This window comes from Paroedura picta, chromosome 1 (assembly GCF_049243985.1).
Source record: "Paroedura picta isolate Pp20150507F chromosome 1, Ppicta_v3.0, whole genome shotgun sequence".
Taxonomy (NCBI): Eukaryota; Metazoa; Chordata; class Lepidosauria; order Squamata; family Gekkonidae; genus Paroedura; species Paroedura picta.
In genome coordinates this window covers 167,159,528-167,186,234 of record NC_135369.1, presented here as the reverse complement: position 1 = coordinate 167,186,234, position 26,707 = coordinate 167,159,528, and the positions used below count along the sequence as shown (strand labels likewise).

General features: G+C 41.8%; 1 protein-coding gene across 7 annotated transcripts in view; it reads left to right on the top strand.

Moving 5' to 3' along the window:
- The window catches only part of SMC6 (structural maintenance of chromosomes 6), a 47,450-nt gene extending 27,576 nt beyond the window's left edge, over positions 1–19,874 (top strand). For all 7 annotated transcript variants that reach the window (XM_077311134.1, XM_077311126.1, XM_077311180.1 and 4 more), the window contains exons 17-27: positions 652–812; positions 2,824–2,959; positions 6,750–6,830; positions 7,776–7,946; positions 8,346–8,483; positions 10,146–10,291; positions 11,077–11,202; positions 13,214–13,319; positions 16,606–16,758; positions 17,329–17,426; positions 18,674–19,874. In XM_077311134.1, the coding sequence (XP_077167249.1) occupies positions 652–812; positions 2,824–2,959; positions 6,750–6,830; positions 7,776–7,946; positions 8,346–8,483; positions 10,146–10,291; positions 11,077–11,202; positions 13,214–13,319; positions 16,606–16,758; positions 17,329–17,426; positions 18,674–18,785 (1,428 nt within the window). In that variant the 3' untranslated portion in view covers positions 18,786–19,874. The remainder of the gene's footprint in view (positions 1–651; positions 813–2,823; positions 2,960–6,749; positions 6,831–7,775; positions 7,947–8,345; positions 8,484–10,145; positions 10,292–11,076; positions 11,203–13,213; positions 13,320–16,605; positions 16,759–17,328; positions 17,427–18,673) is intronic.
- The last annotated feature ends 6,833 nt before the right edge of the window (positions 19,875–26,707 follow it).

Below are 26,707 nucleotides of genomic sequence, written 5' to 3'. Positions count from 1 at the left end.
AAAGTGGAGGTCAACCTTTGCCAGCAAAGCCCATTTATTCTCTGCTGACATTGAACTTATCGAAACACATGTGGAGTCTGAGTAAATTACACACATCCCCACCAGTGGATTCACCTGTAAGTACACTCCTGCTCAGGTCGCCATTTCCCTGGAAGACTGTCATTTTTAAGCAACATGCTTGGTAGCCTCTATGTAATAGAATCGTAGAGTTGGAAGGGGCCATACAGGCCATCTAGTCCAACATCCTGCTCAATGTAGGATGAGCTGGTACTGTTCTATACATAGTTTAAACCCAGAGTAAAGCAGCGACTGAAGTCTGATTTAATTGGTAAGCAAGATTCCCTGTCTTTAGTGGAAACAAAATTTAACCATGCTATTAAGAAAGAGAAAATTCTGCCAGCAAATTGGACTCTTCCAGAAATATGGATTCATACCTATTTCAGGCAGGAGAATATTGGAATGTGGCCATCTTCTTTCAGCAGGATGTTTTCAGGTGCAATCACTAGGGCATGAGAGAAAGGGTCCTTAAGCATTGTTAATTTAATTTTAGAGTTCAGATTCCATTTTTAAACTCTTTCCCCCCCCCCCCATTTGTGTTGAATGCCATACTACCAGAAAAGATACTATGATGGTGTGTTTCTTTGTTTTTAGAATAATGTGGAAGCTCGTAGGGTAATGGTGCTACAAAACCCTCCGAAAAATTGTCGAGAAGCTTTCACCTCTGATGGTGATCAGGTGTTTAGCAATCGCTATTATTCTTCTGATAATACCGTGGCCAGGTTCCTCAATAGAGATGTGGAAGCAGATATAAGGTTAGTGTCAAGTACTTATTCGCATTCTCTCAAAAATAGTGTGGAATTCTTTTGAGTGGTTCAGTACAATTCTTCTCTGAGGTCTTTGTGCATTCAGATATACAGGATCGCTTGTGCCTGCATCGCATATTGGTTGGAGTTTTCTAGAATGTATTCGTTTATTAGATTTTAAAGATTTTTATACTGCCCCTCCCCACCACAGTTTGAAATGCAATTTAAAACTGATCTCACCTTGATGAGAGTGATTTTGGCAGTAGTTCCCGTTCCCCGGGTAAGGTCTCTTGCCCTGTACCCCTGAAAGGTCACTTGACATGGGCTCAGTCATCTTTGGCAGCCTTTCCTGCCAGACTCGCCTTGGAGCCCATCTGCATGGCAGCAACACAGTCTACTCCGACATTCATCAAGCATTATTCAGTGGATGTGGGCTCCAAAAATGAAGCTGTAGTTGAAAGAGCAGTGTTACAATTTTCCATTGATCATCCCACAACCTCCTCCTAGGGCAGGTGCACTTGCTGTTTTCCCATATGGGACTGCACAGAAGCCACAAAGATGAAAAAAGGGTTGCACTTACTTGTAATTATTGTTCATCAAGTCATCTGTGCAATTACATATCCCTCCCACCTTTCCCTGCTGTGGGTTGCCAAATATGCAGGTGCCTCCTAACACCAGCTAAGGCAGTGGTTCTCAACCTTCTTAATGCTGTGACCCTTTAATAAAGTTCCACATGCTGTGGTGACCCCCAACCATAAAATGATGCAAGGGTTCTTTCACAGAAATTAGACCGAAACTGACAAATGGTGTGAAGATCCATTGTTTGTGATTGTATATAAATTGTTTTTTTCCCCCCCAGAGTTTCTCAATTGAGTTCTGCCTCTTGTCCCACCATGCTGATCTCACTCTTTTCCGCTGCTCCAGACAGACGAATGCTCTACCCCAAAAGACTGTTGTGTGGATGGTGCCCCCCCTCAGCCAAGCTGCTTGCCCTGCTGTGACCCCTGTGAAAGGGTCATTCAACCCCCAAAGGGTTCCTGACCCCCAGGTTGAGAACCACTGAACTAAGGGAACGGAGGGAAGGAGTGCTTACTCCACCTCTGTGGCATGATCTAAAGACAGAGGGGAAGGAGAGCACTCCAAAGCCTATAAGCTTCTTCAGAAAAAGTTTGGAAACTCTGTGGTTGGCCTACAATCATGCAATCCCGTATGTGCTTGCCCAGAAGTCTACTTGATGAATAGTGGTTACAGACAAGTGCAACCCTGTTTTCCCACCCCAGGCATATCAACTTACTGTTCTTCCTTTACATGGGAATGCATAGACATATTAAGAAGAATAAATTGCTTACCTGTAACAGGTGTTCTTTAAGTTGTCTTCTGAGAAGTCACATAACGCACACATGCCAGTGACTTGCCTGCATAGTTCTAGGAAGAACTGAGTAGGACATTGAGGCATACACATTGGTACCTACAGCTTTGACTGGACATATCTGACAGAAATTGCCCTCAGTGTAGCTTCAGAAAGTTCTGTCTGATGCTGTGTGCAGGATTCCTGTCTGCATCACTGCACAGATGACCACTCAAAGAGCATCAGTTCCAGGTAAACAGTCTGCTCTTCTAAAATTGACAGAATGGAACAGATATGAGGCAGAAGTAAATTAGTGGCAATTAGTAAACTGTGTGATAATATCCAAATTATACAGTATTGTAATTCTTTGTCAAAACAGCTCATGAGTCCTTTTGATTTCAGTAGTAGATCCCAAAAACTCAGTTGCAGATCCCAAAAAATTTGGAGAAATAAAAATGGCAGGATTAGTAATTAATGGCAGACACTTTCCCAGTTGTCTGAGGAGGAGTGCTTGCACTCGAAAGCTCACGCCTGGAATAAATCTTTGTTGGTCTTTGCCATTGGAATCCATTTTTGTTGTGCTACTTCAGATCAACGCGGCTAGCCCCTTGACTCTGTTCTTCTGTTGTTCCTGAATTGGGAAGACCTGTTTTTCCTTTGTTTCCTTTTAAGTGACTTGGAGAAAGAAGTTGGAAACAAAAAAGATCAACTTGCCTCTTGTCAACAACAAATATGGTCTATTAAGAATGAAATAAAAAGGAATCAACACCTCCTTAATAATCACCAGCAACATCAGAAAGAAATACAGGTAAGAAATAGTTAAGAAGCCGTCATAGTAGAAAATAATTGCAGTTGGCCTGGTGCATGTTGATTAATGCAGCCTCTTTAAAATAATTTTGTTTTCCTTCTGAATTCTGTGGCACATTTGCCTTTTAGGCTGAAAGTTTTAATGTGTCCTGGGGTGTGAAAGATCTAACAGGGAATGATGCTTTTTGAAAGGAAGGTTGGAAATATTTTTGTACATCTGGGCTTATAAATAGTTCTCCAGATTTCTTCAGGTGGGCTCATTTCGCTGCCTAGTCTTATACATGTTAATTCCAAGTAAAGCCTCATGAGTTCATTGAGTTTTACATCCAGGGAAATATGCATGGCAGCCTAAGAAGGGTACAAAAAGGTTTCCAAGTTCCTGGCTGCTGTGGGTCCATTTACCACCAGCTAGAGATAGTGGAAGAAAAAGAATAAATAGGAGTGATAAGGAAATTGTGTGTGGTGATTAACAAAACTGAGATGGTGGGGACAGCATGGGTACCTTATGCCAGTTTGGTCTCCAGACAGGGATTCATGAATGATCTTATCAGTTTAGATCGGGCACCCAAATCTGCCCACGTCACTCATGCATCACCCGCTTCACACTGCTGCCCTCACTACCTCTGGGCTGAGGCCATAGGAATGTATGTTTGAGTCATTCAGTCGGCATGTGCCTATGAATTAGTCGTCGTATATATATATACACACACGTGTGTGTGTATGTGCAAGCACCAGGTCATGTCTGACCCTTGGGGTGGCGCCCTCTAGCGTTTTCATGGCAGACTCAAAACGGGGTGGTTTTCCCATTCCCTTCCCCAGTCATTACCGTTCACCCCCCAGCAAGCTGGGTACTCATTTTACCGACCTCGGAAGGATGGAAGGCTGAGTTAACCTTGAGCCGGCTGCTGGGATTGAACTCCCAGCCTCATGGGCAGAGCTTTCAGACTGCATGTCTGCTGCCTTACCACTCTGCGCCACAAGAGGCTCATATATATAGATAGAGAGAGAGATAGGTATAGATATACACACATACACACACACATACATACATGTATATGTATATGTATAGTAAATCTTCTATACATACATTTATTTATTTAATACACAAACACCACCCTCCCCTTGTGACTCAGGGTGGTTTACAGAAAACTTGACAAACATAATACAGAAAACATGGCTCAGTAATAACAGCAGGATAATGACAGCAGTAACATTTGGTGATAATAGTTTTTGTTCTTAATTAAAACAGCAACATTAACAGTGAACTGGATCTTATAGGTTGGTCAGTCCAGGATTAATTGCCCTTTTGTTTGTCCAAGGACACATCTCTGTGAGGGGAGGGGTTCTGGGGCCCAGTGGATGTTGTTGCTTCAGGTTGACTTCAACCAAATGCTGGGCGGAAGAGCACAATTTTGCAGGCCCTGCGGAACTGTGGTAGCTCTGACAAGGCCTGGACCATCTGAGAGCTCGTTCCACCAGGTGGGGGGCCAGGATGAAGGCTCTAGCCCTGGTTGAGGTCAAGCTTGTTTGTAAGTGGGATTTTTCCCTCTCCTTTTGAACAGTCTTCTGCCTGGCCTGCATATCTCAATTTATAATTTATGTTTTATGAAACTAAGAAGATTGCATATATTCATTTGGAGCTTGAAGATGTTTTATTCGTGTTAAACTTAAACCAGCTACTTCATTTAGTTTGCAGATCAGATAAACAAGATTTTTTGGTTTATGGATTTTTGGCACATCTAAGGTTCCCAGTCTCAGAGACCATTACTTCTGTTTTATTTGAACTGCATATTTTTGTTCACCTCTTAAGATGGCTTAGCAGGGATAGTAGCCAGGCAGTCTTAATTCCCATCACTTTTCAATACAGTAAATTAACTTTTTAGAGGTTTTAAATAAAGCTGTGCCAGAATTAATAAATTTTTCAAATACTGAGGCTGCAAACACACTGCACAGGTGCCGGGTGCTTTTCCCTCACTATGCAATATCCATACATATCTGTGTACCTGGTGTTAGACAATAATTTCTAGACTGGAGAAAGTGGTTTGTGGGCAGATGTAAATTAAGCTCTCTCTCCCTTTAGTAATTAAGGATTAAGTAGGTACACTAATTAAATCAGAAAGAACTATCATGCTAGTAAACAAATCACTTTGATTATACCCTGAGTATAATCAGTAGCTGAATATGCTCTGACTAATCTGGACATAGAATCCTGTTTGGAGACACAGAAATACTGGGCAGCTTCCACAGCTTCTATATTAGACCACACAGGGAAGCCATTGAAATTCACAAACGCTGATACAGTTTCAACAAAAAAGAAGAGAGTCTGAAAACCAACAAACCCTGGCTACCAGCCCTAAACAAATCAGAATAAAAAACCATGGGGCTCTAAAAACACTTCACAACAGTTCATTAGCTAACACAGGCAAGCAAGGCCTGGACTAATGGACTTTATAATGAATTCCCACCCCTGACACAGGAAAAGCACTTCCTAATGAACTTGCGAATAAACTCTACCACGGCACAGGGAAAACACTTCCTAGGTCTAGTCCATCCCCTGGGAGGCTCAAATAAAAGACAGGGATGAGAAGTAAATAAAATGCCCAGCAACTGTTCACACACACATGCACCACACTTTGGCACAGAGAGATTCCTAGCTTGCCTTGCCCTACTGCTGAAAATGCCAGCCATATTTATTAGTGAAATGTCAGGAGCGAATACTATGTGACAGCGGCCCCACAGCCTGGAATACCCGCAGCAGCCAGTTGACTCTGGCCATGAAAGCCTTCAATAGTTCAATGAACTAACATTTTTTATACATTTTAATAAGTTATTCAAGAATAGATAACTTTGTATGGAGCTTGAAATGATAAGATAATGAGTCAGCTGAGAACGCCCTCATTAAGTGGGATACCAAGCTGTTGTTAGGAAATAAAATGCAACCCTGTAAATATAAGAAACGGAATTGATTGGGAGCTTTTCCTTAGAAGGGGTTTCTTATTTGCTTATTTTTGGGTACGATGTTTTTACGGACTCATGTAATTGCTCTCCTTTACGTAGCAGTACTGAACTGTATAATTTGTTAAGTTAATCATTGTTAAAGATGCAAAATAGTTAAGCTGTAATAAAGGATAAAAATGGAAGCAAAGACCCTTCTAGTTAGTATTACTTGCGTACTATGTACAAAACAAACCAGAGAGGATGTTGAGATACATCTCTTGCCAGGAGTAAAATGGTCTGATACATGAAAGTTAACTAGGTGACATGGGATCTTTAAATGCACAGCTGTATCTGCATTAGACTTGACCTAAGTCATCTAGGAAAATACTCTTAATGATTATATTCACTCCATTACACAAACATTGTGTCACAGCAGTGTGAGCATTGGGCTTTCCAGGGAGATGAGATGGAGCTCCTTGTACTCTCCCCAGCTGCAATTGAGTGGATTGAAAAGTTAGTTATTAGTATTTAGGGGGTTTGCTCAATCTGTCTGCATAATCATTGTGCTTACTTGGCTACATATTTTGCATTGTTATATGCGTTCTGCATGTAACTCTGCCATACAATAAAGAAATAATAAATAAGAACTGTGTACATCGTTTCTCAAAATATGTAATTAAAAGTTAAGGGTTTTTTTCCCCCTTAGTAGTATTTACATAAATAAGGCTTTTATCTATATATAAGGTTTTTAATCTATATTAAATCATTACAATATGTCTTTGTTGAATGTCTGTTCCTCTCCCTTACCAATAATGTTGCTAGCAGTAACTTAGTTATTTTTGTGGTTATTTCAGGTAGCCATGAGAAAAATAAGTCAAGAAATTACAGATCTTGAAAATGTAGAAGAACAGCAGTCAGCCATCATCTCTACATTGGTAAGAATTGTTGCACCTTTCAAATGGCACGGGGGAAATTAATTTTTATTATGACAGGTAAAAGAATCCTCTGAGTATTAATTTTTTAATTGTCCATGAAATTAAACGCTTTATTTAGTCATTTAGACAGTACAATAAATGCTGAGAGATCAAAATACAAGTTGAAATATTGAAAGCATTTAAAACTAAGATCATAAAATCATAATTAAACAATAATTTATGCAAAATTTGTACATATATGGCTATTATGTAAAAAATGCACAAAGATTTATTTCCCTGTGAGATGTTTATGCATTTTAATGGCGGCAGCACAGAATTTGGCAGTACTCAGGTTGGTTTGGAGGTTCTCATCACTAAAAGTTTCTTTACCTTTTCTTTTGCGGTCAGACCCGAGTACCTCTCTAATGTAATTGGTATTGATTTGTCATGTAACATATTATATGTGAGGCAGTGGAGTAAATATAAACATTGTTTAATTAACTAAATGTAATTCTGAATCTTTACTAAATTGAAGTAATTACTAAATAGTTTTGAATTGAAAATATTTGCTTTTTTATTATATATTTTTTATTTTCATAAAGATAGAAATATAGAATAGAGACATACATTGAAAATATTTGCTTTCATCATTGAATGTACTTGCAGTTATCATGAAGTTTACCCAGAAAGCTGATTCCTATCGCTGGTTGAAAAAAAATAAAAAATGCTAAATTGTTTCAATGGTGGGCTAGTGAATAAGTTCTTTTGAAGTTTGTAGGGAATACAGCAGTGAGGTTAGCATTTTCCACTTTGGGGTGTTCTGGCAGCAGACTTCAAGCACAATTTAGTTGAACTTGGGATCGGCTTGGATGCATACAGGGCTAATTTTATGACCAAAGATTCACAATAACTTTAATATTTTGAAAGGATGCTTCATTTGCTTTTGAAATTTTAAAATTCTAACAGGAAACTGAAGCTGAAGAGGTCAAGAGGAAGATGGAAACAGTTAAGGAGGATATACTTCAGCGGAAGAAGAAAATGGAGGAAGGGAAACATAGTTTGCTAGAAGCAGAACAGAAATTAGCAGCAATTAAAGAAAAAATTCACAAAGTAGAAGAAGAAGCAGGCCCAGTCAAGGTTCACAATATATATATATATACATATATGCTGAAAACAAAATGCTGGTTCAGATTCCTTCACCCTTCGAATTTCATAGGGCTCCCACTTGTAGCCAAATTATCCCTGGCAGAATATGATGAATCTTAAATGATGAATTCTAAAACTCAGAGGATACTTAACTAGAGAGATTAAAGTATGCCATTTTTTCATATCTGACAAATTTTTTGCAATTTGAAACTCGTAACAGAATTTAATGAAACTGATATAATCTGGATTATTCTGATTAATCTGATAATGTGCCCATTAGTACCCATTTTTATTGCATTTACAAAATAAATTCATAGGTTGAATGGAGTGATCATAACTTAAAGTCACTGTTGTAACTCATTGACGTTCATATTCATTTGTGATTAATAGGATGGACTCAGTCAAGCAGATGACGCATTGGAAACCAGTAAAAATCACATGCGACACTATGAAGGAAAGAAGAAAGAGCATTTGGAATCCATAAAAAAGCTTAAAAATCATCTAGCTGCAAAAGAGAAAGAATTAACGGTATCTAATAAGATTAGATATTCTGTCTTTGATTTTGGGCTACCCACTAAATTCTGAAAATAGATTTGGAAACGTTCTCTTGTGCTTACTTTTATTTATTCTAGAAACCAAATAGCCATTTTAAAATATTACTTGAATTTGACATTAAATTTTAGATTCAGGTAGGCAGCTGTAGCAGAACACAGTTTGAGTCCAGCGGCACCTTTAAGGCCAACAATTTTATTCAAGGTATTCCCTGGGCCACCGGGGAAGGGTGGGATATAAATTGGAGAAATAAATGTTTCGGATACAATGACACTCTTTGTATCTGAAGAAGTATGCATGCACACACAAACTTACACCTTGAGTAAAACTTTGCTGGTCTTAAAGGTGCCACTGGGCTCTAAATTTGTTTCCCATTGAATTTTATATTTCCTGTAGACTTTGTAATGCATTGCCTTCAATCTTGAACAAAGCCATTCTTCCTGACTAACACACTTGTCATTTTCTTTCATTCTGGTTTCCTCTTCTGCCTAAGCAGGGGCAACAGTCTAACAAGAGACAGTAGTGATAGGCATCCTAAAAAAAATTAGAAATTCGCAGTATATGAGCGTTCACCCCATAGAAGATAGGTCCTCATGAAACTGGAGTTCTAACCAGTGGCCTTCTGGCAGAAATTAAAGTCTTTGTGCTATCCACCAAAATGATGAAAATCACACCACTCCCTGAATGATTTATATTTGAATTTGCATCATTTTACTTTTACATATTTCTGATTCTTTTAGCATCCAAAAAAGGTCTTTAAAAAAAAATAAGAGCTGTACTTTGGTTCTCATAGTTATATGCCTTGTTTCTATTTGATATATTATGCTTGAAGTATACAAATAACTTGAAGCTTCTCAAGTGAAGATTTCTATACCTGCAATAGTGAAACTTGTACCAGCATTTAAAAAATACTGTATATGGTTCTAGTCATAATCTTAAAAAGGTAATCGGAGCAAAGAATGGAAGGAGCAAAGAACAGTCTGCATTGTGGTCTTCCACAAGCAACTCCCCAGTCACTATTCTAGAATTGCTATTGGTCTGATCTAGCCAAGTGGTTCTTCCATTCTGAAATGGTAGGATGGTAATCTTCCGCCAGTAAAGCTGCATATTTTCCTCTATTTTGTGAAGCTTTGTCTTCCGTGTGCAATTTTTTTCGTAAGTTTTGAAAGATTATCCTGCCCACATGCTTCAAAACAGGCACCTACTAATTAATGTCTTGCCATCCTGAGCCTCTAGAGAAGGACGGGGCATAAATGTAAAAGATAAATAATAGTATTAAATACAGAGTGGGAAATTACAGTGAATAGTCCCAGTGAATCTACTGCCCTTCTGGGCCTATTGATGTCCATGGATTTAGAAGGGTATACAACTCTGTGACTATTGCCTGGCTTCCAGTGTATGGACTGTGTTTTGAATGATCTAAAAGGGTTGTGCAACAGTTTCTCTTTATTTTCTTAAAGCTGTTTTTTAAACAGTAATTGAAAGCACTTTACCATCCCCATCCCAAAGCAGTTCTTATTGTGCCTGCATAAATATCATTAAGTCGGGCTTTCTGTATTTGCCGTCTTCCCTTTCTCATTCAAAATATTGCAGAGATTTAATGAAGGTAATTTTGGCCTATTTTAACACACTCTTTAGGAAATGATTGCAAAGGCTTCTGAAATCCACCCGGAGAGAGTAGAAGTAAACAGAACTGTTAAGAGTCTCGATACCGAAATGAATCGCTTGAGAGAGGAGATAAATTCAGAAAGAGAGCGCACCGGAGACAGAGAAGAAATAATAAGGTTAATTTGCTTGTTCCTTGTTTCCTTTGTGGGTAGGTGTGGAAAGGTGTTCTTTGTATTTCTCTTTGGGTTTTGTTTGGGACCTTATTCTGAATATTGCTGCAAATTCAGTATGTTTCAGTTCCTGTATGCCTGTTGTGAAAATGCAACCCAATCACCACTATATGGACATGGATGTGTTAGATTTGCACCAAAATTTTCAATGCATTAGTTGTCTTGCATTGGGTGTCCCCCAGTTTTCTCCCAGAAGTCAGGCTTTCATGCAGTCTTTTTTGCTATTAAATCAGTTGTGCTTGTCTCCTTTGTATTGTGTTGTCTCAATATGTTCCATAGTACATGACAAATCTAAATGTTTTATTCATATATCACATAGAGAAACTGCAGCTCTGCCTGAGTGCAGTAGTATTCCTGATACAAAAGGGGGTTATTCTGTGTTTCTGTAAATTTTAATGGAAGATGGAATTGTTGTTCAAGTCACATTTTTGTTGTACATGTTATATACAGTTTCATTCAGATGTACTATGGGTGATTGTGTTTTGTTCTCATACAGATCTTTTAGTTTATTATGCAGCAGAAAAGCATTAGTAGCTGGTGGTTTTTGTCATAAATCTTTCCTATGGCACAGTAATATTTTCATGCTGGAGAAAACGTAACCGGTATAGCTTTTTGTTTTGCAACCAAGTTCGTTAAACAAAAAAAGTTGGTTAAAATTAGTTGGTTCTGAATTCTCAAACATTGTCTTCCACTAATTCCCATTGACCACAATCCCTTTTGTTGCCAACCAGGCAATTTCAGGAGGCAAAGGAAAAATATCACAGTGCAGAGAGTGAAGTCAAGAACTTGAAGAAATTCATTAAACTTTTGGATGAAGTGATGGATCAGAGATACCACACATTTGTACGTTTTAGAAGGTGGGTGTGTATTAAACTAGCAGTGAAGCCAGTTGTATTTGTAATACAATGGGCGCTAGCTCATGGCTTGATGTGGGTTTAGTGCCTCACTTGGAAGCTGCCGACCCTAAGAGGAGGTCTGTCTGTGCACAGCAGTCGACCTTAGTCAGGTTTATGCACACCTAGATAGTGTGGAATTCCAGAACATGAACCTACACCAACCTGGCAAACTGCAAGCCTCTACCATCGTCTCTACTATTGCTGTTCATCTCTAGAATATAATCAACTCTACAGGCAAAAATGGCTACTTTGGAGGGTGGACTTTGAGGCATTGTACCATTTTAAGGCCCTCCTCCAAACCTCCAGGAACATTTCCAACCCAGGGGTAGCCAACTTCCAGGCAGGACCTGGAAAGCTCCTGGAGTTACAGCTCATCTCCAGATTATAAAGATCAGCTTCCCAGGCAAAAATGGCTGCTTTGGAGAGTGGACATTGTTGTTGTGCAAAAGAAACATGTAAGGCCTTCCACACAGGTTGTTGTGGAGATGAAACACTTGAGGCCTACTGCACAGGGTTGTTGTGCCAGTGAAACAGAAGGCAAAAGAAACTGCAGCATTCAGTTTCATCGGCACAACAACCTTACATGGTAGGCCTCAAACGTTCAGAGAGTTGCAGAGAAGAGACATGCATGGCGTGGCTGTATCTGCCCTTAAGTAGGTAGACTGGCCACAGCAGTATTTTAAGTGAGAAGGGGCTTTTCTGTGGCCTCTCTGCCACCCAACGATTAGGCAAAAGGGGAAAACTTTCCCACTTCAAAAGGAAAGCACACCCCTGCCCACAGACTCCCATGTGTTGCTCTCAGAAGGAAACGCTTCCCTCCCCTCAGTCAGGGGCAGTTAGAGGCTCCCTTCACAGCAGGCCTGACAGGAAGGGGGTATGGAATCCTGAGCAAGAGCAGCAATTGGCCCGGGGGGGGGGATTCTACTTATAGGAAGCTTCGGAAGCTTCAGTATGTTGTCAGAAATATGAATCACATTTATAAGACTAGCCATAAAGCCCGTTGCACCCAGGATGCAACGGGTGCTGGGGGAGAGGGCATAGTGGCCGCAGTGTTGCCCTACCTCCGTGGAGCAGTGTCAGCATGAGCGAGACAGCCGGCTGGCAGGTGGCCGGAGTGGAAGGCTTGGCTGGCTGTGGCGGTCCCGGGCTCTTGCACAGCTGGACAGAGTGGCATGGGACCGCCAAGCTCTGCTGACAACCAGTCATTGGCGGTGTGGGTAAGGTTGGCGGCAGGTGGCTACGCTTACGGGTGTTGGGAGTGGCGGCCTGGTTGGTACGCCACAGGTCCGCAGACCTCTGCAGCCTGGGAGCATCTGGCCACAAAGTTGGGAGCGTGCCAGGCCGGCTCCTGGGGGTGGGTGCTGTAGGGGCACACTGAATCAGAAGCGGTGGGGCCCGCTGAGCCGGAGGTGGTGTCCTGGACACCTACCCAGACACCTACCTCCCTTAATGCCTTCTCACAAATATACAAGGGCACTAATGGTTACAGATAGTCAAGTGTGCCTCAGTCCATGGATCTGAGCCTTTACACATAAATATTTTCCCACAAACTTGGGTGCGCAGGCCGGAAAGCCAGTCCTGTTGAAGAAACTGGGCAAGAGAGGCATCACCACTGAGATGGTAAAGCGGATGGGCATTTATGGGAATTGTTGCTTTAACATTGAGAGACCCGTTGCTTCTGAAGCAGCAAAGTGACCTGAAGTACTTGAGAGGAACAAATGCAAATCACAGCTGTCCCATCACCTACTGGCATTCATCCTCTGTGGTGTGTGGAGGGGAAATCACAGGTAGGGATGCAGAATGGGGCCGTTTCCCTGCTTTGAGTTTCCATGGGTGCTGCACACACACCCTCCTATCGACCCCTCAGGTGCCAAGACAGCAGCACCTCACAATTGTTGTGGAACTTACCCCCCTATCCCTTTGTAATAACATCTTTTCACTGAGTATTTTATTTGTTGTTTTCATTCTGCAGGTTCCTGACTATGCGGTGCAAATACTACTTTAATTGTTTGTTAAGTCAGAGGACGTATTCTGGAAAAATCGAGTTTGACCACAAAAATGAAAAACTCTCCATTACCGTAAGTAAACTTTGTATTTTCATTATGGATTCACTTACAATGATTTATTTTACTAGGGGCCAAGCCTGTTGCATTCAGGAATGCAACCAGTGCTAGATGGGGTGTGGGGGTGAAAGAACTCTGCAGATGGCCTCTCCCTCCCCCCAGGACCTGGAAAGGCTGCAGGCTGGAGGCCCCCAAGCAGGGAACGACAGGGGCAGCTCTCACGTAGCAGGGATCTGCAGCCTCTGAGCCTCGGAGGGAAGTGGAAGGAGGAGGGGGTGGTCAGGGGTGGGGGACGGAAGGCGATTGGCTGGCCGCTGGACAGACAGGCAAGCCAGCTGGAGGAGGAGGCATTCAGGGGCGGGACAGCCGCCCTGAGTGGGCGTTAAGCACCGAGTTGCAATTAAGCCATGAGACACGCTCCTCCTCCAAGGCCTTACCAGAAATATATTATGTGGAACAGATTTGGTTGCTGTTCAAGGCGTTCCTACACTGCCAAGCTTGGTAGTGAAATGGCATAGTGGAAGAGCAGCATGAGCGACCTGGTCATATGGAGTGCCCTGTTTTCATCATGCTTCTAGACTTTCCATAATATGTGCCTTTCCCTGTATATTCCCTGAAGAGCACTCAGCAAATGCTAACTTGGTGGTCCAAATGGTGGTCCCAAAAAAATAATTACAGGTGTTCAGATGTTAAATGGAAGCAAGATAACTATTCCAAGAGAGAGTTCACCAATCCCAGGGAGTTCTAGGGTAGCCCTGCCCCACGTGACTGACAGATGTTAGCCAGATGTTCCTTAGGATTAGTCTACGCAGATCCCTTCTCTCCATATCCTTCTTTAACTGAGATGCATTATGGGGAGAACAGACCCTAACTTTTATTGAGATATTTTCTATGGCAATGTGTTCCAGAAAGCTAAATGTAAAGTGCAAGCAACTTCAATGCTGATACATTGTAACAGAGTAGGAGAAGTTGCAAGTATTTTTATTTAAGGTGGTTTAGCCCCATTGGGACAAATAAGTCTGAATCTATCACTGGCAGTCTTCAAGCAAAGGCTGGATACACACTTTTCTTGAATGCTTTAGGATGCTTTCGGCTAATCCTGCGTTGAGCAGGGGGTTGGACTAGATGGCCTGTGTGGCCCCTTCCAACTCTATGATTCTATGATTCTATCTTCTCTAGTTTACATGATTCGTTGACTGGTTGACCAAAGTGTTTCTTCCAAGACAGTGGCTAGTATACTTTGCTTCTTGATGAACATTGTATAACTTGCTGGTAAATGAGGAATGTCATATTAAATGGCTGTATCAGTCAAGCCATTTTTATTTTAATCCTATAATGTATTTCTTTGATTTCAGGGTTTAGCTGAGTTGTTCTTGAATTGCAGTTCCTTAGCTTGGGAAATTGTCATGATCGTTATCACCTGCTGGTGTCCCTCACATTCTTAAGAGAGGTTTCTAGTCACCTTGAATTAACCCTGCAGAAATATATTCCTTACTGACCTGTTTGCTTTGCAGCTGTTCAAACAGTAGTGCTTTGCTTTATTCTTTTTTTTCATTTGTTGACTTATTTAATTCATATCCTGCCCTTTTTCTTCCCAGTGGGCACCCAGAACAGTTGACATCACCCTTCTCTATATTTTATTCTTGCAGCAGTAAGCATGGGAAATAGGTTAGGCAGAAAAGTATGCAACCGGTACAAGGAGGCACCCAGCAAATTTCCGTAGCAGGATGAGTTGAGAAACCCAGGGCTAGAGTGTCGGACTAAGATCTAGGTTCCCATTCTGACTCTCCCCTGGAAGCTTGCTGGGCGACTTTTGGCCAGTTAGGTATTCTCAAACTAATTTATCTCACTGGGCTGTTGCGAGGATAAAAGGGAGGAGAGGAGAATTTTGTAAGCCACTTTAGGTCTCTATGGGGGAGAAAATGGGTACAAATGAAGAAAATGAAATTATATAAAACTGTCTCATCCCCGTCACACTCAGTGAATGTGAATAGGTTTCTGAGACAGACTTTTAAAATAAGAACTGTATGGATTTCCTCCATCAAAGCTTGTTCTTCTCTGTGTTTAACAGTTCTGTCTTTAGTGACTCTTCATACCAGTTTTCTTGTGCCAGCCATTAATCTGGCTGGTCTGTACAGTTCTCTGGGTGCCCCCAGATCCCTGTTTAAAAATTGGCATTCTGACTAGTTATTTTCCATTCTTTTGGCACAGAGTCTATTGTTTATTGTTGTTGTTAGGTGCGAAGTCATGTCTGACCCAACGCGACCCCACAGACAGTGATCCTCCAGGCCTTCCTGTCCTCTACCATTCCCTGGAGTCCATTGTATATAACAAGATACAAAATTTTGTCAGAAGATCAGCAGTTTCATTGTTAACTACCTTTGTGTCTATAGTACCGTCTGGGTCTGCTGATTTGTTGATTTTTAATTTATGATAGCCCTAAAACTCTTTGGATATCTTTATTTGACTCAGTTTTCACATATCCTCACTGGAAAAAAATGGTTCTATATCTACTGAATGCTACCATTAAGATAGGTGCAAAAAAATTGTTCACTTTATTTGTAGGTCTCTGATCCTCATACTTCTGTGTGACCCCAAAGTTTCCCTTGCTGACATCTGCTTGTTGCTTATCCTAATGTTTCTAGTGACATGTTATATAAAAATCCTTATTTCTTTCCCTTAGTCCCATCTTGCATTTCTTTTGCCAGAGTTTGCATTTGATCAGATCCTCGCCTTTAGTAAGGGGAACCCTTTGATGGCTTTTTTGACTCCATTTATTAACCATGCCTGCCTTGTCCTGTCATAATTTTTACCCTTCCTAGTACATTCTAGCATCCTGAAGATATTTGACCTTCCCAGCTCTTCTTTTCAGTTTCTTCTTATCTGGTCTCTTCATCTTTGAGAATTTGCCCCCTTTTGAATTTAGATATAACTTAGTTGGACTTCTATGCAACTCAGTAGCTCATAGTTGATATTTCTTAACAGCTAAAACTACTGTTACTTTCTGCATCCCTGAAGTTATTTCTTGTTTTACTTTTAAATCTGTCGAACCAATAGAGTCAGGGTTCCCCACCCGTCTGTACACGTTTGACAAGGGGAGAGGGATCCCTCTTCAGTACACACAGTGGAATACTTGGGAGGAAACACCAAAAACAGGGTGCCTTCAAGCTCATGACCAGCAGGTTCCTTTATCATGTGAATACACACTGCAGTGCTGGAGAAATATCCTCTTCTTTTGGAATTGTGTATTTTTTCAGCTAGTTTCTCATAACGATAATTCTCTTTCTTGATGCAATTGGAGGTTCAACCTGGCGAGGGAAACAAGGCCGCCCTAGATGACATGAAGTCTTTATCTGGGGGTGAACGTTCCTTTTCTACCGTGTGCTTCATCCTATCCCTTTGGTCAATTGCTGAGTCTCCTTTCAGATGCTTGGATGAATTTGATGTCTTTATGGTATGGTTTTAATGTACTCATTCTGATGTTCAGTCTAATAACTGATATGCCACTTTTCTTCCATCACAAAACTCAGGGCAAGATATATAGAGTCCCCAGAGAGTCTCCCCTTCCAGGCATTCCCAGTGTCATAAAACTGACATTCGTGGGTGAGCAGGAGACCCACAAAGCCAGCTGAGAAAAGAGATGGCAGCACCTTAATCTGTACTCTCCCTTTAAGCTCATAAACTGCCTATGAAAAACACCCCCCACATCCAGTCGTACTAAATATAGGCATGTACTTTGCCAAGCAGAGCTAATAGCTTGGGAGCAGGAGGGGAAACAATGTATGGAGATTTACTCATGGATCTCATGCAGGTTCATCACTACATACAAGGGAGTCCAGAGACATTGCCCCCCTCCCTCCCCCCCACTCCCCCCCACTCCCCCCCCCCCCCGCCCTGCACCATCATTCTTTGGATCCCCCACACCTGCATTCTTTGTTTTGGTCTCAGCCATGTTATGTATTTAAACCTGACATAAATTTATTATATAATGAGACACCTCATTAGCTTCCCTTCCATCTTTTAGGACATGATTAACAGAAGAATTGCAATGGACATGATGCTTAAAATGGCAGATTCTCAACGCTATCGTCAGTTTATTTTGCTCACGCCTCAGCATATGAGGTAATTTGTTCGTCTGTCTGTCTGGTTTGAACGGTGAGATGGTGGTAGCAGTTCTTTTCATGTGTGCTGCCTAGGATTTTAGTAGTATTTTTTTCCCCTGTGCTGTCCTACTGCACACACCTTCTATGCAGCCAAATACACTGGTTCTTAATGGCAAAACACAGAGACATAATAAAAATGTGTATGTTAAAGGCTTGTTTTGTATAAATGCTTGCTAGATGAAGTTTAAGGATGTCAGTAGGAATACCAAATTGGAAATGAACGGGTATAGAAAATTAAATTGAGGCTGCAGAAATACTTTGTTGTTATTATTTGTTTGATTTATAGCCCGCCGCTCCCAACCCCATTGGCTCACCTTTGAATGCAACTTTAATTTTTAAAAAAGCATCAGATAGGGTATTCAATCCAAGTTTTCTCTTGCTGCCCCCATGTAACATGATATATTGTTCTCCAGAGTTCTCTGTTCTTCAGTAGTAGCAGCGCAGAACAGAGGTAATGGAGACCCTTAATTAGATATTTATACCAGTGTACTGAATTTCAGTGTGTTCTTTCAAGTATTTACCAGCTATAGAAAAAAATAAACAGTAATACTCAGACGCCCCAAAGAACTTGGCTGGTCAAAAGAATGTAGAGAATATAATGTATATGTACAAATGGGGCCACTTAAGAAAAGTTCATGTGACCATTGGTTGGCGGTGATATATCTGACAATCCTAGAGTCTGAGGTCTGTATGTTCTAGCTAGTAATCTATTAAAAACTATTTATTTACAACATTTGTATCTTGGCTTTCTGTCCCATTGGATAGAACAGAGCAGATGGAAACACCCTATTTCAGAACCCCTGGAAGTGGACTCCATGGTCCAATCATGAAATTTGGAGGGGGGGGGTCAGGGGAGAGCCTCCCGGAGCTACCCTGAAAGTTTGGAGGCTTTATCTGAAACCCCCACCACCACCCAGTCCCCGGGAAGGGCGGAAACTGCGGAATTCCCATTGAAGTCAATAGCGCCATTGACTTTAATGGGTGCTGAAGCCGGATCGGGCTCCTGGTGTACAAGCCTATTATCAAAGCAACTAAAAAGTTCAACATGAAAATTTCAGTGTATGTGTCATTTAGTGAGGATTTGCACATCAGTTTAAAGCGTCGTCAATTTCGTTAGATTGGAAATGGAGGACTAGCTTGGTTGAAGAGTAGAAACTGCTCAAGGAGAAACCAATATTTGATTACCTTTGTTTTGTCTTAAAATAGTACCTTGCCTACCAGCCCCTTTATTCGGATCCTCCGAATGCAGGACCCCGAGAGAGGACAAAGCACACTGAATTTCCATCGCAGAGGTGAGGAAGGTGAAGATGAAGAATGATCACCTTACATCATTCATTTCACATCTTTGTCCATTTGTAACACGTGCTCAGAATTTTGGACTCGTGCCTTCTCTGAAATGCAGCAGCTGTTTTATTTGTAAAAAGAAAGGAACAGAAATATATTATGTGTGGATGTGGAAGGAAGAGACATGCTATTTTTATTGTTCCAAAAGGATTACGAAATACCAGATAGCAAATAAGTCAATTTTACGGAATAACCGTTCTGAGACATTAAGTTTATAATGAAAGACGTTTTTTAACATCTATAATATCAAATTAATAAACCTTGTCCATGATTCCTCCAATATTAAATGTCACTCTTTTTATTATATAAGCCATATCCCATACTAATCAGCTTTTCTGGATTTTAAGCAGGTATTTCTTAAGTTCCTACAAGTAGACATTGATGGTGTTTAATATATCTATCACTTCTGCATACTGTGTTATGTAGTGACCAGCCAAAAGCTTTTAATGTCCAGAGCAAATGGTTTCCTGTGGAAACCAACCTGATTTTTGGTGAGGTTGGTCAGGAGCCAGGAGAACCCATGCGAGGGAGAGCTTTTTCAGTTGCTGTAAACAGACTTTGGAAGTGAGTGGCTCCTGACCTTGCAGACCTCCTGAACTTAGCTGGACATGTTTGGAAAGGTCTTTGAACCCTATTGACTGACTTTGATAGTTAGATTGAATGGAACTGATGTTTTTGTGTGTTTTAATTTATTGCTGTTCTAATTTGGAATTGTAAAAAGTTCAGTTTTTATTAATAGGCAACTTGGGAACATTTTAAGGCAAAAAGCAAAATTGCTATCTGGAGTATCTCTCCAGTATATACCGTTGCCTATCCAAGTATAATGTTTAGTATCTGTGGGTCATGATCCTCAAGTACGTATCATTGTAATTTGAAAAAAGCATTCCAATCTTCTATGTAAATTGTTATACACATTCATTTCAGTGATATTATTAAGTTCCTGTTACCAAACCTACAGCATAATATAAATTATAGCAACACTCTGTTCCTTTAAAATTAAATGCATATGTTCTTTTATTCCTCTCCAATGAGCCCTTCTAATAAAATGTATTGAACAACACAATGGAGATTATGAGTGTAAAACAAATGGGTATCACATTTATGAGTCTAATACAAATGAGTATCCTTCCTGCATTTCATCTGTGTTGCCCTCTTTGCCATTCTGGAATGGTTTTTAGTCAAGTTCATTTATTTCCATTCATTGGGTTGGATCCGGTACTAGATTTCCATGAAAAGTTCCACCTCAGATTCACTTCTGTGTTATTGGGGGGGGGGGGGGGTTGCCCTATCTCCCAGAACCAGCATTTTGTGCAGATCTTTGAGCTGCACCAACATAGTGGAGGGGAGAAAGTCTTTTTCTGCTTATGAAAATTCACTGGAGCCAACCCATTATTTGTAGCTAATGCAACAACAAACACTAAATAGGGTAGAAAATGCTTCTTGACAGTTGCGGGGGAGGTCTGTAAAGAAGCATATGTGGAGAGTTCTCATTGTGTGTTCCTCCCCTCTCCCCACCAAGAGACTGCTGAATTCTGGATGTATACCTTTTTTATCATCTAGGTCAGGGTTTTATGGAACCCTGGGGTTTCTTGACAGCCCTGGAAACGTTTCCTGAATGGATGGGAGTTAATTTTTTTATTTTCAAAAATGTGCTAAAACATGTGTCAGGTGATAAGTCCATATATGGTCATGTTGACCCCCCCTCCCCCAGTAGCCAATGAAAGAGGCCTAGAGGGGTGGGCAGGGGAGGGGCCCTGGGTGGGCGCGTATGCAGCTGTTCTTCTCAACCATATTCTGAACGAATGCACCACTTCCAGGATACTCAAAGCCTGAAGAATATTTCAGGGGATTCTCAATGGTAAAAAAGTTGGGAAAGGCTGATCTAGGTGTCCAGGGAACTGCTCATCGATTTCTTAACCTGAGTGCAACAAAGACAAAGGCATTTTACCTCCTCCCTCTGCTGCGTGGGAGAACTTGGATAGGGTGTGCACCTCATTCTCCTAGAGCCAATTTCTTAAGAGCACCAGACCAATGGTCTGTGTAGTCCATCATTTTGTTTCGCATAACAGCCAAACAAGGCTTGAAAGTCAAGACACTGCCTCCTCTCACTGGGTTTCAGAGGCTCACTTCCTCTAAACAAGGAAGTTCATGTTAGTCGCTATGGCTAGAAGCCATTGATGGACCTATCTTCTGTGAATCTGTCTGACCTCCTTTTCAAGCCATCTATGCTCATGGCCCTCAAGACTCTTTTTTAACATGACTGCTTCTTGCTGTTTCTTGAAACTATTTTCACTTTCTAGATGACAATGGGCATCATCAGCCTTCCTCAGACTGTTTTGCTTCTTTGTGAATTAGGAAGTACATATTGTTCTGTTCAGACGCAAAAATGTTTCTGCATAAGGAGAGGCTTCATAATTAAAAGGTGACCTACAGGGAATTAAGGAGCACAGGAAAGTAAAGGTGTCAAGAAATTGATGCCTCCCCCTTCTGTTCTTGTCCTTCAAAATCATTGACTGAATATTCCCTCGGGGGAATTGATTGTGGTCAGGAGAAGTACTCCCTTGGATCCTACCCCCCCCCCCCACACACACACACACATACTGTCTCATCCAAAAGTCTAAATGGTAGGGATGAGTTCAGATTTATCTAGCCTAGTGGTTCTCAACCTGGGGGTCAGGAGCCCTTTGGTGAGCAGCTGTTGTCACTCCTCCTGCAGGCAGAAAACAGCGAGATCAGGAGAAGAGGCAGAACTGAACTGAGAAACCCTGGGGAAAAAACAATTTATATACAATCATGAACAATGGATCTTCACGGCTGGCTGGTGCCCAAGCTGTAGCTAGTGGTGAAGAACGCTCTTAGGCTGGGGAGTGCTGTCAAGGCCACATGAAACACTGCCACTCTTGAGATGCAGGCCTTGACAGAGACCTGTCGGTGCTGGTGCCCGGTCACTTTTTGCATAGCATCAAGTCTGCCCATCTGCAGAGTGAGAGACGGGGGGGGGGGGGGGGAGGACATACCCATCTGCTTGAACTCCACTTGCATCATGATCGCACATTTGGTGGAGGAGAACAGCATGATGCAGCAGATCATCTCCTCCATGACCATCCTGCATGGGAAAAAGGAGTTCAGCATTAGCTCCAATAACTGGCTGATCCCCTAAATCGGGGGTAGTCGACCTGTGGCAGGGGCTCATGGGGATTGTAGTCCATGAACATCTGGAGGACCACAGGTTGACTACCCCTGCCCTAAATGCCTCAGATCCTTCCAGGACACCACTGATAGACTCTCCACCTATGTAGCTAGTCTGGGGCAAGTCATCCCTCTTTTTTAAGAGCTGGACTGAGTGCTGGCATACGTACTGCAGCCTGGCCCTGAGGGGATGCCCATCCTCCCATGAGTCAGGGCCTTTAAAAAGAGGTTGCATGTGAGCATGACCACCAGGTTGCATCCTCTCTGGAAGGAGAAGGACTACATGCTGGTCTGTATGTGTCCCCTGTATCAAAAGCAGCATTTATCTCCAGAATGCAAAGCTTGTGCCATGGAAACATGAGTTCTGCAAACAAGGGTTGTGGCTGCAGGCCATGTGGCCAGAGGGAAAAGTGGATGGAAGAGACTCCGGGGAAGAAGAGTAGCCATAGCCTGACACCTTTGCCTCAAGAGTCCAACTAGGGACAAGTCTCTCTACAGGTTGTCAGTGGTGAACTGGGAGGTCAGCAGCAGCAGGCATGCCAGATGGGCAATGGCAGAAGATTTGATAGAGGAGCTGGTGAGAGAGTATCTCATTGAGTGCCCTGAGCGCACCTCTGCAAGTCTTGGAATATTGGCCCAACTGCCCTTGTGTGGCCATGAGCATCTTCTCCTTCCCTCTTGCCCATGTCCAGAGGAAGTGGGTGTTCTCCCAGCTTGGAGACATATTTGCCCCCACCCCCCAGGTCCTGGCCTGAAGGTCAGCCTCCCCCTTGTGGGCTACCCCTCTTCAGAAGGACTGTTCTACCGTGTCATGAACTTCATGAATTGAACTGGTTCTTCTATTGCAAAAAACCTCATGATGGTCCATGCTTCATGAACTGCACAGGCCACAAAGTGAACCACGGTTTTGCTATTTGGGCCCGCCCTTATGGATGTCCATTTTCAGATGCCTAATGTTCTTTCTGAAAACACAGAATATCACAAAGGATTCTTGAATATGAGCAACCTATATTCTAACCTTCCCCCTCCTATATTCCCACTGTAAGGTAGCAACTGACATGGTTTGTATTCCCTTTCTCAATGCTTCTATTTTCAAAACATACTGTTCTCCGTTTCTGTCTGCTGTAGCTTCTTCTACCACTTGCAATTTATCGAGATCTCGCAGTTCCTTTTAAAAACCTGATGCTTTTCCCAGCCCCTAAATGTCTCTACACACTCTAGTCTTCTATTTATTCCTCAGTGATATTCCTAAGTGTTGTAGTATTAAAATGTCCATTTTTAACTGTTTTTGCTGGCTTCTTTATTGAAACTCCACTTCTCCTGCATGATTTTTGTTAAAATATAACAAGCTTTTTGGAGAGCTGTGTCAAATCCTGCAGGCAAAAGGTATCCAGTGAGTAACCTTATATTCTGATGTAGATTAAGTGAGTACACATAAAATCTCTTTGGGTAACCACTGAGATGTTTCAAACTTTTTAAATTGTTAGAAATGGGGGTGGCGACGGGGGGGGGGTTAGAAATAAATTTCTGAGAAACATATGATGAGAAGGAATGCATAAATATCTGATGGTCCACCTGTCACCCTATGCTCCCCGCAGGGTTTTATGCTCCACGGGTACTGACTTTTTGGTCATGTCCGGCCCCCAGGAAGTTCACCTGGCCTCAACCAAGGCCTGGCCCCAGCCTAGTGGAATGAGCTCCCGGAAGAGCTGCAGGCCCTGCAGGATTTGTCAGCTTTCTGCAGTGCCTGTAAGAAGGAGCTCTTCCGCCAGGCCTGTGGTTGAGGCTGGAGCACGGAAGATTGTATAAATCCCCTTGGAAAACACTGCAACCTTATTTGCAGATCATTGCTCTGGTTGCTACCGGCATAGGGAAGTTTTCTGATGCACTGCAGTGTCACTGTTCCATTGGGAAGAGGGATGTAGAACCAGTCCGAAATAGAACCAGTCGGAATTTTTGGGAGGAGGTATTTAGAGGGATATTCTTTTGGGAAGAGGGATGTAGAACCAGTCCAAAGTATGAAAAGAAAGCTGAAGAATAGCAGTTTGCTACATAATTAGAAAAAACAACACCCCAATATACTCTTTGGAGGTGCATGTAAATGCAATGTGAAAGTACAGGGTTTCATTTTTCTGTGCTGTGAGATAAATGCTTATATGATAAAGAATATACTTCTGAAGGGAATGTTGGGGTGGCGAAACATATACAAAATGGCTGTGCTTATGCTATATTATCCACCTCTTTTCCAAACAGATGTTAAATTCGCTGAAGAGAGTCACAGTCTGCATTTCTGCTGAGACTCAAGAAATGCTTATCGGTACAGCTGAGAACACCATAGAACAATTGCACTTTCCCATTTGCTTCATGCATTCTGAGTTGCCATTCTTATAGATGGCCGTTGTATTTGGGGCAATGACATAGATTCGACTGACATAGATTCCAATTTATCAAACTTACCAAAGAACAAGGAATCCTAGTTCTAACATAGTGTCTCATGCCAAATGAACTGATCACAAGTAACCAAATGAAAGGCGTTTTAATAATTTACATTATAAAAGCAATGCCTTCCAGCCCCATCTTTACATCTCCACAGTAGCACAAGAACTGCGCATGATGTGACCAGTGGATCCCGACAGGAGACTTTGGGGGTGAAGGGGAGGTTACCATATAATTGACCGTGTGATTAAATTTTAAACAGAAGTAGAAATGTTTAGTTTTAGAGAGCCTGTGTTCTCTCTGCCTTTTGGATCATTGCTTTTCCTGCAGGGAGCCTATTCCTCAGCTGATAAATAAAACGATCTTTGGGTTTCTTACCCTTGGCGTCTTCTTTAATTGGAGTGTTGGAGACGCCAAGTTATCCAACCCATTTCACTAAAACTTCAGTCAAGAGGAGGTTCTCCGTTGACTTGAGGTGAATTGCTGATTGTAGCCCTTTAGGAATGTAAAGGAACTTTGCCCTAACTGTCGACTTAAATTTCAGCCACTTTTGAGAAAAGCCTTGAGTGGTTCTGTGGTTTTGACTTAGCTCTGTTCTTTCAAATTATCGTTTAATCAGAAACTTGTCGGTTTGATGCTCAACTTTGAATTTTTTCTAGAAGAACTTTCTTTCCGAACGTATCTTCTAGCTGACTTTTCCGGTAAAGAAACAACATTTTCTTCTGTTATTGGAAGCAAAGTATTTATCTGCCTGAATTTGTTTCCATTTCACCAAGGGTAATTACCAGGTTCATGAGCATCAAGGTCATTGAAAAGCACTTTTTCCTACACAGAGACAGGAACAATATACTCAGCTGAGCGGCAGCTGTTATAAAGGCAGTGGAGTTCATTGAAGGTTCAGTTTGGTTCCTGCTTCTGAAAGTTACTCCAGCTACGTGAAACATATTCATGTGATGTCTAAAAGACAGAAAATCATCTAATTCTACATACTTTAGTTTTTCCTGCTGAACCCTGTCTGAAGTTGTAAAACAGTGCAGTAAATTTAAGCTGGAACAATCTATCCCCTCATGAGTTATGCTAAGGCAAGGATCCCTAACTTTTTTGAGCCTACAGACATCTTTGAAATTCTGGCATGAGGTAATGGGGCAACCACAAAATGGCTGCCATAGAAAGCAACGCTAACCACAAAATCTCATGGAGTGAGGTCATGCCTAGCTCTGACTCTTCCAACATTTCACACAGAAGCTTTGTTTAACAGGGTGCCTTTTGAAATGAACAAATTGTCTAAAATGAACATGTTGAGAAACCCCTGAAACACTCTTCAGGTTTCAAGACACCCCAGAAGTGACACGATTGTGCAGAATATGGTTGGAACACATACCTGTGTACATGCCTACCTCCCCTCCACGCCCATCACTGGCCATTTGGGGGAGGGGTGGAGTGAACATGACTATATATGGTCATATCACACAATAAATGTTAAACAAATTAAATATATTTATTAAAAAAATAACTCCTACCCATTCAGGAGACCCTCTCAGGGCTGCCAAGAAACCCCAGGGCTGTCTAGAAACTCCAGGGTTTCATGAAACCCTCTAAAGAAAAAAATCATACACACATGCACACACATACATACACATATATCCATCTGCTTTGTTCTTAGAATGAGCCTCTTGTGGCGCAGAGTGGTAAGGCAGCCGTCTGAAAGCTTTGCCCATGAGGCTGGGAGTTCAATCCCAGCATCCGGCTCAAGGTTGACTCAGCCTTCCATCCTTCCGAGGTCGGTAAAATGAGTGCCCAGCTTGCTGGGGGGGGTAAACGGTAATGACTGGGGAAGGCACTGGCAAACCACCCCGTATTGAGTCTGCCATGAAAACGCTAGAGGGCGTCACCCCAAGGGTCAGACATGACTCGGTGCTTGCACAGGGGATACCTTTACCTTTTACCTTGTTCTTAGAATTCTGGAATAGATCCATAAAATCCGATCACACTATATTTCACTCAAATACAAATAAGGGAGAATAGGTGTATCAATAGTTATCATCTTGAGTAGCTCATTTGGACTCTCCATATTGAAAGGCATTTGGGCTATCTCTTGAATAACAATCATTTATATTCAAGATATATCTTGAATAAGAGTCATAGGGAAATAATACAGGATAACTGTCGCAATCCTCTGGGAGCTTCTCAGAGGATTCTTGTCAATATTGCTCGAAGCAGGACTAGAAGGTCTTCACTACTCAAGCAATTATTTTGTTCTTAATATCACTG